General features: G+C 38.3%; 1 protein-coding gene across 6 annotated transcripts in view; it reads right to left on the bottom strand.

Moving 5' to 3' along the window:
• MEMO1 (mediator of cell motility 1) overlaps nucleotides 1–15,406 on the bottom strand; it is a 142,364-nt gene that overhangs the window by 67,282 nt on the left and 59,676 nt on the right. For all 6 annotated transcript variants that reach the window (XR_012422510.1, XR_012422508.1, XM_045369546.2 and 3 more), the window contains one exon: nucleotides 9,286–9,367. Coding sequence is in view for 1 of the 6 variants with exons in the window: in XM_045369546.2 (XP_045225481.1) it covers nucleotides 9,286–9,367 (82 nt within the window). In the remaining 5 variants the exon portion in view is untranslated. The remainder of the gene's footprint in view (nucleotides 1–9,285; nucleotides 9,368–15,406) is intronic.

Genomic DNA, 15,406 nt, shown 5'->3' with positions numbered 1-15,406 from the left:
AAACATCAAATTGTGTGCTTTAAATGTATACACTTGAATGCCAGTCATATCACAAGGTTCTTTTTTAAAAATGGTCCTAATCTGAACTAGCTTAAGATACGAATGGAGAAAATGAGACTCACAGCAGTCTACCACAGCAATACAAGATAGTAGTGGTGTTTAATTGGGAACTCAATAATATGGAACATACACTAAGCTCACTGAAATCAGTGAAGGCCTTAATTAATGGTAGTCACTCCAGCCCTACACCTCTGGTAAAGGAGCCTATAAAGTTGCCTCAAAACAGCAATATTCTCACAACCCAGTTCTGATCTTAGCCAGAAGGAAATTTAGTAGTCCTCTGGCTCAGCACACTCAGTTTTGATGTCACCCTGTGCTAATTTTGATACTAGAGCCAACCCGGAGACCTATTTTATTCTGTTACAATTCTAATCTCTGAGTGCCTGAGACCTTACTACTCACTGCTTCAGATTCCTAACACCTAGTTCTTGATCTTAACTGGTTCTCTTACGAATTTAGAAGTATGCCATCTTGCCTGTTCATGTGGACCTTAAAACCACCTGGTCCATCTGGATCTGCCCGGCTCTATCTCAAACCTTAGCGACATCTCAGATTTTCAACACTGCCTTGAAATTTTGCTCTCAGTTGTCACTCATATACCATCCCTTCACTTCCTAATCCTTACAGCTTAAACTGCTCCTTCCACCTTAGATCTGCTTTTCAGACTAGTTCCTCTTTGTCATTCTTAAATTTAAAGGCTCTAATCCCTAATCCATACTCTGATCTCTAAATCAACCTGTCTTTCTAGTCTGAGTCTCTCCCATTTCTACCGATCCTGTTCCTGACCTAGCTCAGTTCTTAACATCCAGAAAGCCTTCTTAGAAACACTGGATTCTTCCCATCACTGCATTCCACCCTGGGTGACTGAGCAAGACTTTATTTCAAAATTTAAAAAAAGACAAGAAAAGAAAGAATCATTGGATTCTTTACATATGGCTAGGACAGAAATAATAAGAGTACAAAGGACATTAAGGAAGGGCATAAAGACCAAAGGAAGAACATAAGCAAACGTCCAACTACATAAGGTAGATGAGAAAATACAAGACTGGCCAGAGTAGAGGAAGAGAGTAATGATAAGCCAGAGTCAGGTAAGGAAATAAGGGCTTCATAAAACAAGATACTGAAAAACGCTGTGGGCTCTTGGGCAGGGGTGTGACAATATCAAACTGTTATTAGTCTAGTACTGAAAAGCAATGGCACAAACTAGCAATTAGAGGCAGCAGGGTGTTAACAGAAGCTCTCTTGAAAATTGTGGCAGTACTATACCTAAGCATGAGGTACTAATGTAATGGTCTGGAACTGTATCAGTGCTGGTGGGCAAAGAGAAGGGAATGCTAGAGTCTAAAAAAGAAAAAGTAGGCCGGGCGCGGTGGCTCACGCCTGTAATCCCTGCACTTTGGGAGGCCGAGGCGGGCGGATCACGAGGTCAGTAGATCGAGACCATCCTGGCTAACACGGTGAAACCCCGTCTCTACTAAAATACAAAAAATTAGCCCGGCGCTGTGGCGGGCGCCTGTAGTCCCAGCTACTCCGGAGGCTGAGGCAGGAGAATGGCGCGAACCCGGGAGGCGGAGCTTGCAGTGAGCCGAGATGGTGCCACTGCACTCCAGCCTGGGCGACAGAGTGAAGACTCCGCCTCAAAAAAAAAAAAAAGAAAAAAGAAAAAGTAACAAATCTCAGTGATTGAGCATGGGAGATGATGAAGAGGATAATGATAATAAAAGTAACATTTACTGACTACCTACTATGTATCAGGCATCTTCTATGTACTTCAAAGTATTAAATCATTTAATCCCCACACCAACCATATAAGGTAGGAATTATTATTATTATTCTCATTTTACAGATGAAGAAACTAAAACAGAGAGGTTAAGAAACTTGCTCAAGTTTACATAGATAGCCAGTGACCAAGTAAGGACTTAAGCCAGGACTGCCTAGCTCTAAAATACATACTGTTACCCACTATGAGATCTTTACATGTTTGAAGGAAGAAAGGAAAGAGTCTGTGGCATAGGAAAAGCAGTAAGACTGAAAACAAGAATTCTTTTTTTTTTTTTTTTTTTTTTTTTTGAGACGGAGTCTCGCTCTGCCGCCCAGGCTGGAGTGCAGTGGCCAGATCTCGGCTCACTGTAAGCTCTGCCTCCCGGGTTCACGCCATTCTCCTGCCTCAGCCTCCTGAGTAGCTGGGACTACAGGCGCCCGCCACCTCGCCCGGCTAGTTTTTTGTATTTTTTTTTTTAGTAGAGACGGGGTTTCACCGTGTCAGCCAGGATGGTCTCGATCTCCTGACCTCGTGATCCTCCCGTCTCGGCCTCCCAAAGTGCTGGGATTACAGGCTTGAGCCACCGCGCCCGGCCTGAAAACAAGAATTCTTACAGAGCCATATACCCTATAAAACTACAAGGAAGGATGAAACTTTTGAAAACACCATCAGCTAAGGGAAATACATGATTAATAATGGAACTCAGATTTCATGGTTTCAGTCCATTCAGAAGCTGAAGACTTCTAAGTCTGCCTGAAGTAAAGACAAAAGTTACAGGCAGAGAAGGAGAGTCTTAACTTGAAAAGGTCTTAACTTCGAGGCTACACTGCAGAGTATTGAAAAAAAAAATCTTTCCGTGTACTGTGCCTCTTTACCTCACCACAAAGAACTCTACTTCATCAAAGGAGGAAGAAGATAATAATCAAAGAAGATAATTTCTTGTACTTTCCTTTATCCTTGCCCAGAAACATGGTAATGAAGAAATTCAGAATAATAACCATCAAATCTCACTACAGATGCTCTTTTCCTACCCCTTCTCTTGCTAACAGAATCTACGATTCTACACGTATGTGGAAATGTTTTATCAAGAAACCATTCACAATAAAGGAGGCTTCACTAAAGAAATGGCTAAAGTTTTTTCTTTTGTGCATAACAGCCAGAACAATGAAAATTTAAGCTCTACAGATATTCTAATATGCACTGTAAAAGTGTGTCCCACTTAGTTTTATTTTATTTTATTTTATTTTTATTTTATTTTTGAGATAGTCTCACTCTGTCACCCAGGCTGGAGTGCAGTGGCCTGATCTCAGCTCACTGCAACCTCTGCCTTCCGAGTTCAAGCTATTCTCCTGCCTCAGCCTCCCCAGTAGCTGGGACTAGAGGTGTCCGCCACCACGCCTGGCTAATTTTTCTTGATGGGGTTTCACCATATTGGCCAGGCTGGTCTCGAACTCCTGACCTTGTGATCCCTCCCACCTCGGCCTCCCAAAGTGCTGGGATTCCAGGCGTGAGCTACCACATCTAGCCTGTCCCACTTGGTCTTTTAAAAGCTCTTAAAGTCCTTCATGCAAAAAGCCATCCCCAACCAGCTTTTCCAAGTCACTCGGATTCCCAACCTAACATATCATGAAGGCAAACACAAAATTACGCTTAATACCTACAACATTTTATTAGGCTAAAACCTTGCCTCTAAAAAGTGATCCTTCTTTTAATGCTTTTGCTTCTCTCTTTGCTCCTACACAGCAGACCCTTTACATCAGCAAGACCAGTTCCTGACACCAGAATTTCTGTTTTTCCCTGTGGAGCTGCAATCAAGTGAGGATGCAAAGGTCATTCATTGCTCATGAACATTTACTGGTTAAGTGACAGTTTCCCACACAGCAACCCTGCAGTGTGGTTATAATTCAAATTCTTACCATAAAAAAATGAACAATTACTACAGGCCATGGATTTTCACTTGTTCATTCTGAGACCTTCAAGGTCACAGGCGAATAGTATAAATTGTCAATGCCAAGAGTCTACCACACATCCTATGTAAGGCTTTTCATCAAACAGGATATGGGGAATAATAAAGGAATACTTAACTAGGATTCAACAAGGTCAGGTCCAATAGTCCTAGTTCTACTTAATAGTAGCAAAATGCAAAATAAAAAGATTGAACTAGATGAAATGAAAAGACTGAACCAGACGAAATGGGAAGATCTCCTCCAACAATAAGAAAAGTCACAAGATCTACTTAAGCTAAGGTAAGATCTAAAAAGCCAGAAACTAAATTAGAAAACTCCTCTGAACAGATGGGATCAACTTGATTGACAACTGGCCCTATATAATTCGCAAATGCAGCAGCTTCCACATTGCCTCTCTCAATTTTATTTTGCTGTACCTAGTCTTTTATTCTTTTATTTTGTAGGCATTCCTCAAAGGCCTTCAAAATTCCTGTTTTGATAAAAAATATCTAAGTAGATAATTATGCCCAAAAAAAGTCCAAGTTAGATAGTTATTATTCAGAATATTTTCTTTTTACATAATAGAATCTCATAAATATTAAATAGTCTGAGCTAAGGAGCGTTATTAAAGTTATTGAAGTCAAATAATAAACTAACCATAATGTTGCGTATCTAGATATTTTTTATACTGTCATATAGGATTTGAGACTTTGACATGAATATCCTATGGCTTAGTACAAACAATAATTAGAGACAAATAAGCTGTGCATCCTCAGTAACTTGAAGAACTAAATAATGTACGAAGATTCATTGTCTCATGATATCTAGTGGTAGAGCACTGTACAAGTATGCTTCACTATATACAAACTGATCTTCTATATACATGCTTTTTAGCATTTACATTTTTTAAACTAATTTTTATATTAAAAGTAATACATGCACACAGCAAAAAAGTCAAACAATAAAGGGTACACAATGAAAAGTGAAAGTATCCTTTCTTCCATTCTACTCCTACTAGGTTAACTAATATCAAGTCAAACTCTTTCTAGGTTAACTAAAATCAAGTATTTTAAATGTATAAGGGTGGCTTCAATATTCAAAGTACCTGTTTTATAGTAAAAAAAAAAAAAATTCAGCCAGGTGCGGTGGCTCAAGCCTGTAATCCCAGCACTTTGGGAGGCCGAGACGGGCGGATCACGAGGTCAGGAGATCGAGACCATCCTGGCTAACACGGTGAAACCCCGTCTCGACTAAAAAATACAAAAATCTAGCCGGGCGAGGTGGCGGGCGCCTGTAGTCCCAGCTGCTCGGGAGGCTGAGGCAGGAGAATGGCGTAAACCCGGGAGGCGGAGCTTGCAGTGAGCTGAGATCCGGCCACTGCAGTCCAGCCTGGGCAACAGAGCGAGACTCCGTCTCAAAAAAAAAAAAAAAAAAAAAAAGGTAACCTTGGAAAGGAAAATAATTACTTCTGGAAGCCATATAAGATAAAACTTGGCTATACTTAAAGTCTTCCTATGTAAACAAAATAGAAATTGCCTATGAATGCACATTTATATACGTTTATATTTATATATGTTTTTATATGTTTATATGTTTATTATAACATTTATTATACATTGTATACAAAGTCAGTATGTAACAGAAACACACCAAAGCCAAAACTATTTTCAAATATCCATTTTAAAATCTGGGGTAACTTGGAAATCAACATATTTGTAATTTAGGCTAAAACATTCCATTTCCCAGGTCACTCCCAATGATTCCAATTTAAAATTAATTACAAGAAGGAAATAAGTCTGGCAACTTTTATATGAAGACTAACCTCAACTTAATTATATGTTGATTCAACTCAGCTCCCAAATTTAGAACAAGTGTTAACTGGAAAGGTAGCATACCATAATAGTCAAATACCAGCAAATTGATGAAATGAGAATAAAATGTCTCTTGTGAGTTATTATAAAGAAATTATTATTAATCCATTGTTTCTCACCTAATTAAGGATCTCACTTAGGTAAATGTCCCCTCTTATCCCTGCATCAATTTTTCTTCCCCTACTGAATCACTTCATATACAAACACTTTAAAATCTCGCAAATGAAATAAAAATCCTCCTTACCATAGAGATACTATCCTATTTCTCTGTTTTACAGCAAAATTCCTCAAAAAACTATCTATACTTACGTCTTTATCGCCCTCACCTCTCATTCTTTCCTGAACCTACTCCAGTAACACTTTCATTTTCCACCACCCAAGAAAAGAAACTATCCTTCTTAAGGTCACCAGTAATTTCCACATTGCCAAATCCAATTATCAATCCCCAGTCCTCACTGGCAGCATTTAATACAGCTGATCACTTTTTCCTCCCTCACACCTAAAAAGGTGGCTTGTCCAAGGGCCTAGTCCTTGAAACTCTTCTCCTGTTTATCTTTATTTTATTCCCTAGGCAACCATACCCTCTATGATGATATATACTAATAAAGCCCTTATTTCTATCTCAAATCTGGTGCCTCTTCTTTGTACTCTAGATTCATATAGCCAGCTGCCCATTCTAAATCTCCATTTGGACATCTAATAAGCACTTCAACATTAACAAGATCAAAACCAAAAACCTAGCTTCTATATGAACACTTCAAAATCTACTCCATACTTCCACTTGTCTTCCTCTTATCAGTAAAAAGGTAATTCCATCCTTCTAGGGACAAAATTTAAGAATCATTCAGCCACGATATTTTAAACCATGTCTTTAAAAATATATTTAAACACAGGGTATCTCACTGTCGCCAAAGCGGGAGTACAGTGGTACAAACAGACCATACCTCACTGTAGCCTCAAACTCCTGGGCTCAAGGGATCCTCCTGCCTCAATCTACCAAGTGGCTAGGACTACAGTTGCATCCCACCACATCCAGCTAATTTTTATAGAGATGGAGTCTTGCTTTGTTGCGCAGGCTGATCTCAAACTCCTGGCCTCAAGCAATCCTCCTGCTTAGGCCTCCCAAAGTGTTGGGATTACAGGTGTGAGCCACTGCCCCTAACCAAGTGTCATTCTTGACTCTTCTTCTATCTTGTTGGTCCAACCTTTAAAACATATCCAGAATACACTACTTCTCATCATCTCTGCCTCAATTCCGCAGTCCAAGCCACTGTGTCATCTCTTTTCTGTAACTGTAATTATAAAATAAACTGGACTCCCTGTTCCCACACACTATAATATCCATACAGCAGCAAGAGTAATCCTTTTCAAACCTAAGTCAGATCATGTCATTCTACTGCTCAAAACTTGTCATGACTTGCCATATCACTAGAACAAAAACCAAAGTCCTTATGACCACAAAGCCTCTTCATGATCTAGCCCTCTGCTGCCTATCTCATCTACCACTCTTCCCCTTGTACTGCCACTCCAGCTGCACAGGCCTCCTTGCTTCTCCTCAAACACACTAAACATACTCTTGCCCTAGAGCCTTTGTGCTCACTGTTCTTCAACCTGAAACCCTCTTCCCCCAGGTATCTGCACAGCTTGCTCTCTCACATCATTCAGACTGAAATGTTGCCTTACCAGGGAGTCCTTTTCTTACTAATCCTATATAAAACAGTAACTCCCTACCCATACTGTCACTCTCAATCCTCTATCTGCTTTATTTTTCTTCTTAGCACCCATCAGCACCTGACACAGAATATATTTGTTTGCTGCCTGTCTTCCCTAGTACCAAAATGCTAGTACCACAAGAGTAGCAATTTTGATTTACTCAAAAAGCAGCACAAAGAAGAGCACTTGGCCTTTAGCCTGGTATGTAAATGACTAAATAAATAGTAGTAAGTCATTTGCTATAAGTTTTATAAAGATTAGTTCATTTAATCTGGTGTTAAAAGCGTTAAGGAAATACTATTATTATTCCACCTTTACCAGTGAGGAGCCGAAGTCCCAACGGATAAAAAAGTTGCATGTCACATAGCTTGGAAGTAGGAGTCAGGCTCCTGCACCCATTAAATGAGATCAAATTAGATATACAAATAAGGCATTTAACAAAACATTTGGTATATAAAATGCTACCATTAATAGTAGGCTATTTATGTGTATTTACTATTTACTCATTTAATTCTGATATTGATTAAAAATGGCTATTACATATTGTCATCACTATTTACTATTTATCAGGGCACGAACCTTAACCCAATAGAAGTCACAAACAACATGCTATGAGATAAATGGCACAGAGTAAACCTTCACTCTTCTCAGAAAAAATGTTACCATGTGTTTCAAACAATATGTTGTGAAGGTTAGCTCTGGAAACCAAATCAAAATTAGCTGAATTCATACACAGACACACATCATTATGAATCATACATAGACACACATCATTAACTGTGTATGTGCTAGCTTGCAGTTCTAAAAAGCAAACTCTAAAATCGAAAGACAAAATAATCAGATTTTCTCAATTAAAAAAAGATACAATCTACCCCTCCTCAAAAATTAAGTTGCTATTCCATGTTGCACCATACTATGTTTAATATATCTTTTTCATTATAAATTTAAAATCATCGGGATTAAATTAGATCTCTTTAATATTTAAAACAGAACTTATTCATTTACAGCAATGACTACCGAAATTGGCAAGTTTACCTAATGCAAAACACCTTTTTCTTTAAAAGTCAGTTTTATTATCAAAAATACATTTTGAAATTACTGTATCTGAGGAACTAAAGTAGCCAATTCTTTTTTTTTTTTTTTTCTTTTTTTGAGATAGTGTCTCACTCTGTCACCCAGGCTGGAGTGCAATGGCATGATCTGGCTCACCACAACCTCTGCCTCCCAGGATTAAGCGATCCCCCCACCTCAGAACCCCGCCACCGCCACCTCCCGTAGCTTAGCTGGGACTATAAGCATACTATCACACCCAGCTAATTTTTGTATTTTTAGTAGAGATGGAGTCTCACCATGTTGCCCAGGCTGGTCTCAAACTCCTGGCCTCAAGCAATCCTCCCACTTTGGCCTCCCAAAGTGCTGGAATTACAGGCGTGAGCCACCACACCCAGCCAAAGTAGCCAATTCTTTTATCCTTAAGTTGCAGTGAAAACCCACAAGAACTGTGAAAATTACTGAATATAATTTCTTCAGCTCAATATAGACTTTAGTTTTTAATTTTTAGTTCAATCTGTAGATACTCATTTACTAAAACATACAAAAAAGATTTTAAGCAGACTCTTAAAACTTACAGTGCAGGCCAGGCGTGAGAGAGAATGAGGCGGGTGGATCATTTGAGGTCAGCAGTTTAAGACCAGCCTGGCCAACATGGTAAAACCCCGTCTCTACTAAAGATACAAAAATTGGCCAAGTGTGGTGGCACAGGCCTGTAGTCTCAGCTGCTCAGGAGGCTGAGGCAGGAGAGTCGCTTGAACCCTGGAGGCGGAGGTTGCAGTGAGCCAAGATCGTGCCACTGTACTTCAGCCTGGGCGACAGAGGGAGACTCCTTCTCAAAAAACAAAACAAAACAAAACAAAAACAAAAACCAAAGACTTACGGTGCAATAATGGCTCTAGCAGGTCTTTTTGTAGACTGTACTTGAGAAAGCCAACCTTCTAGCTGTGCATTCAGCTGCGGTCCTATAAAAAGACAAAGACAAAATTAGAGTCAGCAAAGCAATGTACTACAGATAACCATACATGGCATAAAGCCCTCACTGAATTTACGTGGGACTATACTAGCTTAATGAGCAATAGGAACATTAAGCTATTATGTTAGTGGGGTCGTTAATGTTTGAATTTACCAACTGCACAGTCTCTAACAAGCCATACGAAAAGGCCAAATTCTGACTGAACAAAATTTGCTTTTATCGATTTACTTATTTACAGCTGTCTTCATTTCAGAGCAATACAACATGATTTACAAGTTGAGGCAATATTTAAACAAAATAAAACAGGAAGCAGAAGACTCTCAGTACATGAAAAGGAAATAATTGAATATGTTATAGAGCACCAAAATCTGCTCTACAGATTAATCACTGAAATGACATCCACAGATGATCTTTTTGAGATATGTGTATTTACTATTGATCTTTTCTTCCATCCCACTCCAGTCTCCTATTCTCACAATGAAATCGATAACCAGTAACTACCCTACCTTAAAAATCTCAATTTCAAGCATCTCAGCTTCTTTATTCAATATACTATACAGATCTTTCCAATTCACTACCAGAAACCTGTTAACTCCAACAGACCCTACAAATTTTTCCACTCTCCTTCGTCTCTCTTTACTTCTTACCTAGCCTGAGACTCAAAAATCCATCAACACAATCATTTCCTTCCCTGTGGCCTCATTCTTCTGCTGCTCTCTCCCTCCATCACAGTCAAAACATAGTTTAAAACCAACTTTCCACTTAACTCAGTACTTTTACCCAAATAGCTGAACGAGACTGAAGAGAAATACAACCATATAAACTTTAAAATAATAACCATAAATTTCAGCAGACCCCCGAAATGCTCAGAAATCCTATCACATTAACGTAGTGAATCTGCTCTCCTATCTTTTAGAGAATTAACTCATAGCGTCTCTCTTCACCTTAAGCCTCAATACTTCCTTCATCCACTTATCACTTCCAGAAGATAACTGATGCTTTTCATTTTGTCAAGGAAAAACAATCAGAAGTTGGCCCAAGACTTTCCCAGTTTTAGCACTGGAAGTCCTGCATTCTGAGAAACTGCTAAATCACAAGCAAACCTGGATGTTGGCTACCCTAAATTCACAAGATAACTACTTCATCTTCCCACCACTTATTCTGCTTTCCCTCCTATTCCAACAAATTGTCTTTGTTCCTATCAAGAGTCAAACAGTATTTCTGTACTGGACCCCATTATTTTTTTCTTTCTCAAGGATTCTGCTCCCATAACTATTATAGGTCTCCTATACCAATTCTTCCCTTTTTACTTTATTATTATTAGCATGCAAATGTGTCATACTAACACTGATTTCCCTTCAACTACCTCTCCATTTTGTTGGTTCCCTTTACAACAAATTTTCTTGAAGAGATGTCCTCACTTCCTTCCACCGCTTGCCATCCATTCTTTCTTTTAAAACTTTTAATCATTAAATATTTAAACATTACAAAAGAATCTAGGTAATAATATGACAAACACACACATACCCACTGCCTAAATAAATTAAATCTTAACATTCTACCTTATTTACTTAAGATTTTCCTTGGTTAAGAAATAAATGGATCTCTTGCTGATCCCTTTGTACACCTCCCTCCTTAGAGGTAACCACTTCCTGATTTTGATGTTTATCATTCTATTCTACTTTCACTGTATATGTATCAATAAACAATACATGGTATTGTTCTACATGTTTTCAAATGTTGTATCAATATATTGTACATATCCTTCTTCTGCAACTTGCTTTAGTAATTCAACATTGTTTTTGAAAATTACTTAAGTTGACAGATGCCGCCCTAAATCATTCATTTGCAAAGCTGTATAGTATTACACTATATGAGTATAGCAAAATTTATTCACTTTCCTACTTACAAATATTTTGGTTGTTGGCAATATTTCACTATTAATACATACTGCTACAAGTATCCTATGAACACGTGTTAATAGTTTCTCTAAAAGTAAAAGTGCTAAATCAGAGGGTGTACTCTTCTTCAATCCGACTACAACATTGCTAAGTTGCCCACTAAGGTAGCTGGATCAACTTATCCATCAGTATACAGGCAAATGAAAATTTAAAATAGGAGGCCTAAATCTACCTGTACTCCCCCATCCCTTTTACTTAGAGGATTTTCTTTCAAAACCTGGTAAATTCTTTCTCTGCCTGCTTAGAGATGTATGTAAATCTTTGTAAAAGCTAGCCAGCAGCCCAAAACTGCCTTTCTCAAGAACCTTATAGCCATCTCTTTCAAATGAGATCATCAAGAGAGATGGCACCCTTATCTCCCAGTTTCTGTGGGAGGACAGGGTGCCTAACTTTGGCAGGCCATCTAGTTCCAAGTTGTAAAATTACATCCTGTCATAAAGATATGAGTTCATTTTTCCTTTAGAAAAAGCCAATTCATTCACACACAAGTTTGCTCCAACTACCAAGTGAATTTAGGATAAACTATGTGTGACAAATGATGGTATCATGTCCTGTTACTTGAACACTATTTACTATTTATCTTGAGAACATTTATGTAATGGGTTGCATCTACTTCGCTATATGTAAGGGTGAGCATTCTTTTGGTCTTTGCAATCTTTTATCAGATTGTTTGTGATACACATGTCATTCTGGTTTAATACTTATTCAAAACTGAAATTGTTTCCTTTTTCTTCTGCCTTTGAAGAGATGTTTTCTGGGGCAAGCTGATTTTAGTTTTAATTGTATTTCATCATTGCTAACACAAGCAATAGTTAAAGGTTCCCATTCCTCTACATCCTTGCCAATATTTGATACTGTCAGGATTTTTCATTTTTGTCAATCTGGGTATGAAATGGTATTTATTCCTTTTTTAAAAATTTGTATTTCAATAACATGCACTGAAATTAAGCATCTACTGATTTTGGAAGTCCTTCTGTATATATTTAGAATGCTACACATAAACAAGTCAAGTAAATCTGTAAATTGCCAAAGTACAAAAAAAAGTCTGACTCAGTGATTAAACGATGGAGTTCATCTTAAAATCGGAATTTAAGAACAGTTACCAAAAAACTTATACAAAGTAATTTCATTATTAACTTAAGGAAAAACAAGTCACAAGTCACGTAATGACGTTTCGGTCAACAATGAACCGCATATTCCATAGTGGTCCAATAAGATAACAATACTGGGCCTGGTGCGGTGGCTCATGCCTGTGATCCCAGCACTTTGGGAGGCCGACACAGGCGGATCGCCTGAGCTCAGGAATTCAAGACTACCCTGGCCAACATGGTGACACCCCATCTCTACCAAAAATACAAAAAACGTCCACAACACAGGAAGTTTACAAAACCAATGTGAAAAACAGATAAAAGCAAAGAAAATACACCTGAATTCATCCACCCCACTGCCACCAACCTCATTTATCTTTGAATAAGATAATTAAGCAGACCTATTTATTACATATGATTGCTTAATTACCTATAAAGTGTCAAGTAAAAAGGCAAATCTGAGTTCTTTCACAGAGACTAGCCAATACTTGGCAATACGGTATCCTTCATACATGAAGGATGTAGAAATATGTGCTTTGGTTTTCAAATACCACTGGATTTGAAGAAACAAGGATAAATGGAAAAAGAAAAAGCATTGCTAAATCCTAGCAAAACTACTTAATGTTTGTGTGATCCTGCCCTTAAGAGGGATAAATGGGCATTTACTTTTTTGGATAAAACAGTAAAAGTAGGTTCCCAAAGAATTAAGCTGAGGTATTTCCTCAAGAAATAAATAATAAACAATGAGCTGTAGGAAATTCAGTAACACTTCTATTTGAATGCCACTTGACTCAAAGAATATTTTCCAAGTAAGTTTATTTGCATGGTGACAAAACCAGACACTAAATGCGCGCGCGCGCACAAACACACACACACACACACACACACACACACACACAACCTGCTTTTCAAGAATACTCTTGCAACTATCAGCAGAACCATTCTAAAATAAGTTAATCAACTAAGCCAAATTGGTTTCCTATACTTCTCTATCGCTGTTTAACCTGCTCCTCCTCCTTACTCTTGACAAAAGTCATGTGTTCTACAAACTCTTTTCAAACTTATGAGTATGAACCACCTGAGAATCTTGTTGAAATGCTGATTCTGATCCTACAGTTATAGAGTAGGACTGAGATTCTGCATTTCTGACATGCTTCTCAGCTGAGCAATGTTGCTGGCCTAGAGGCTATACTCCAGCAACCCATCTAGATCAATAGTTGTCATGAAATTTGCAAATCCATATGTATACAAAGTTTCCTCTAGAGATAAAACAAAGGTCTAGATAAAGAAAATATCTATTTTAGATACCAGGACAAGCTGGTAAGAGAAACATTTCTCCACAAGGGAGCCTCCCAGTATTGCTCTAACTGTTCTACAAATGTAAGTTAAAGAATGACCAACTGCCACAACCTTTTTCCATTCTTTTATAGGTAATACCTGCCTATTAGCACAATAAACTCAATCCCACATGGTTGGGTATAAGGTAACAAGAAGCAACACATAAAAAGCCAAATATAAGTAAGGCTGTTGGCACCCAGTATTTCATTATTAATCATTCTGTGAAATATGCTCAAATCAAACTAAGAAATAAACTGATCTATAGTGAGAAATCTATAAATAATAAGATGAATAAGCCAGAATTTTTTAAACAGTGGTTCCTGGATCTCCGATTTTCATAGGCCAAAAAAATTTCAAAAGAGGGCGCAGTGGCTCACACTTGTAATCCCAGCATTTTGGGAAGCTGAAGCGGGTAGATTATTTGAGGTCAGCAGTTTGAGACCAGACTGGCTGACACGCCAAAACCCTGTCTCTACTAAAAATACAAAATTTAGCCCGGAGTAGTGGCACAGGGGAGGGGAGGGGAGGGGAGGGGAGGGGAGGGGAGGAAAGGACAGGACAGGAAAGGACAGGACAGGAAAGGACAGGACAGGACAGGAAAGGAAAATCAAATAATGGAAATAAAAAAAATTATTTAAAAACTTATTCAGACAAGTATTATCATATAACTCTTGTGCTTATAAAAAATACAAAAGCAAAATAAATAAGGTATTCCTAAAATTTTCCTCAACATTCACAATCTGATCATTAAATTGCTTTTTACTTAGAGTCACCAGTAATCCTTGTTTTTCCGTAGTATCGTCCTTTGTACCATTAAGAGAATTCATGATTCAACATTTTTTTGAAAGTGTTTCTCTATTGCTTTGGGACTCTCTTCCAAGCTGCTGACACATATTGCCCACGTCTCAATGCAGTCCCTTTCTTGATCTTACCAAAAGGTATCACTGAATGATGTGACAGAAGGTTTCAGAAAACAACCCTGGGATGGTACACCTTCCGTAACTGGTATTTAACTAGTATGTTGACTGAAACATCAATGGGGTGACTTTGTGCAGTCAGTCATATCAGTAGGATTAACTACCAAATTCACATATGAACAGGCAGTGACAACTATTTTCCAAATGACAATTTTAAGTTGCCACTGACTGGAAAACAATATCTCAATTTCAGAAATGAAAAAATGTGGGAAAACGTACATCTTAAAATTCATGAAATATACTACCACTATGAAAACTCCACTCACTATGATGTTCTGATATTCTTAATTTCAATGCAGAACAGTGAAAAATTCATCAAAAATCAGCATTTGGGAACCACTGTTTCTCACTACAATGAAAAGTGTTTCTGAGAAGCCTTACCAATTACAAAATCTCATTTAGTTTTTATTTTTATTGAGACGGAGTCTCACTCTGCCACCCAGACTAGAGTGCAGTGGCACAATCTCAGCTCACTGCAACCTCCACATCCCGGGTTCAAGCTATTCTCCTGCCTCAGCCTCCCGAGTAGCTAGGATTATAGGCGCCTGCCACCGCACCCGGCTAATTTTTGTACTTTAGTAGAAATGAGGTTTCATCATCTTGGTTAAGCTGGTATTGAACTTTTGACCTTGTGACCCAACCACCTCGGCATCCCGAAGTGCTG

This window comes from Macaca fascicularis, chromosome 13 (assembly GCF_037993035.2).
Source record: "Macaca fascicularis isolate 582-1 chromosome 13, T2T-MFA8v1.1".
Taxonomy (NCBI): domain Eukaryota; kingdom Metazoa; phylum Chordata; class Mammalia; order Primates; family Cercopithecidae; genus Macaca; species Macaca fascicularis.
The sequence above is the reverse complement of the archived record's forward strand: the minus strand, read 5'-3'. Positions and strand labels throughout refer to the sequence as shown.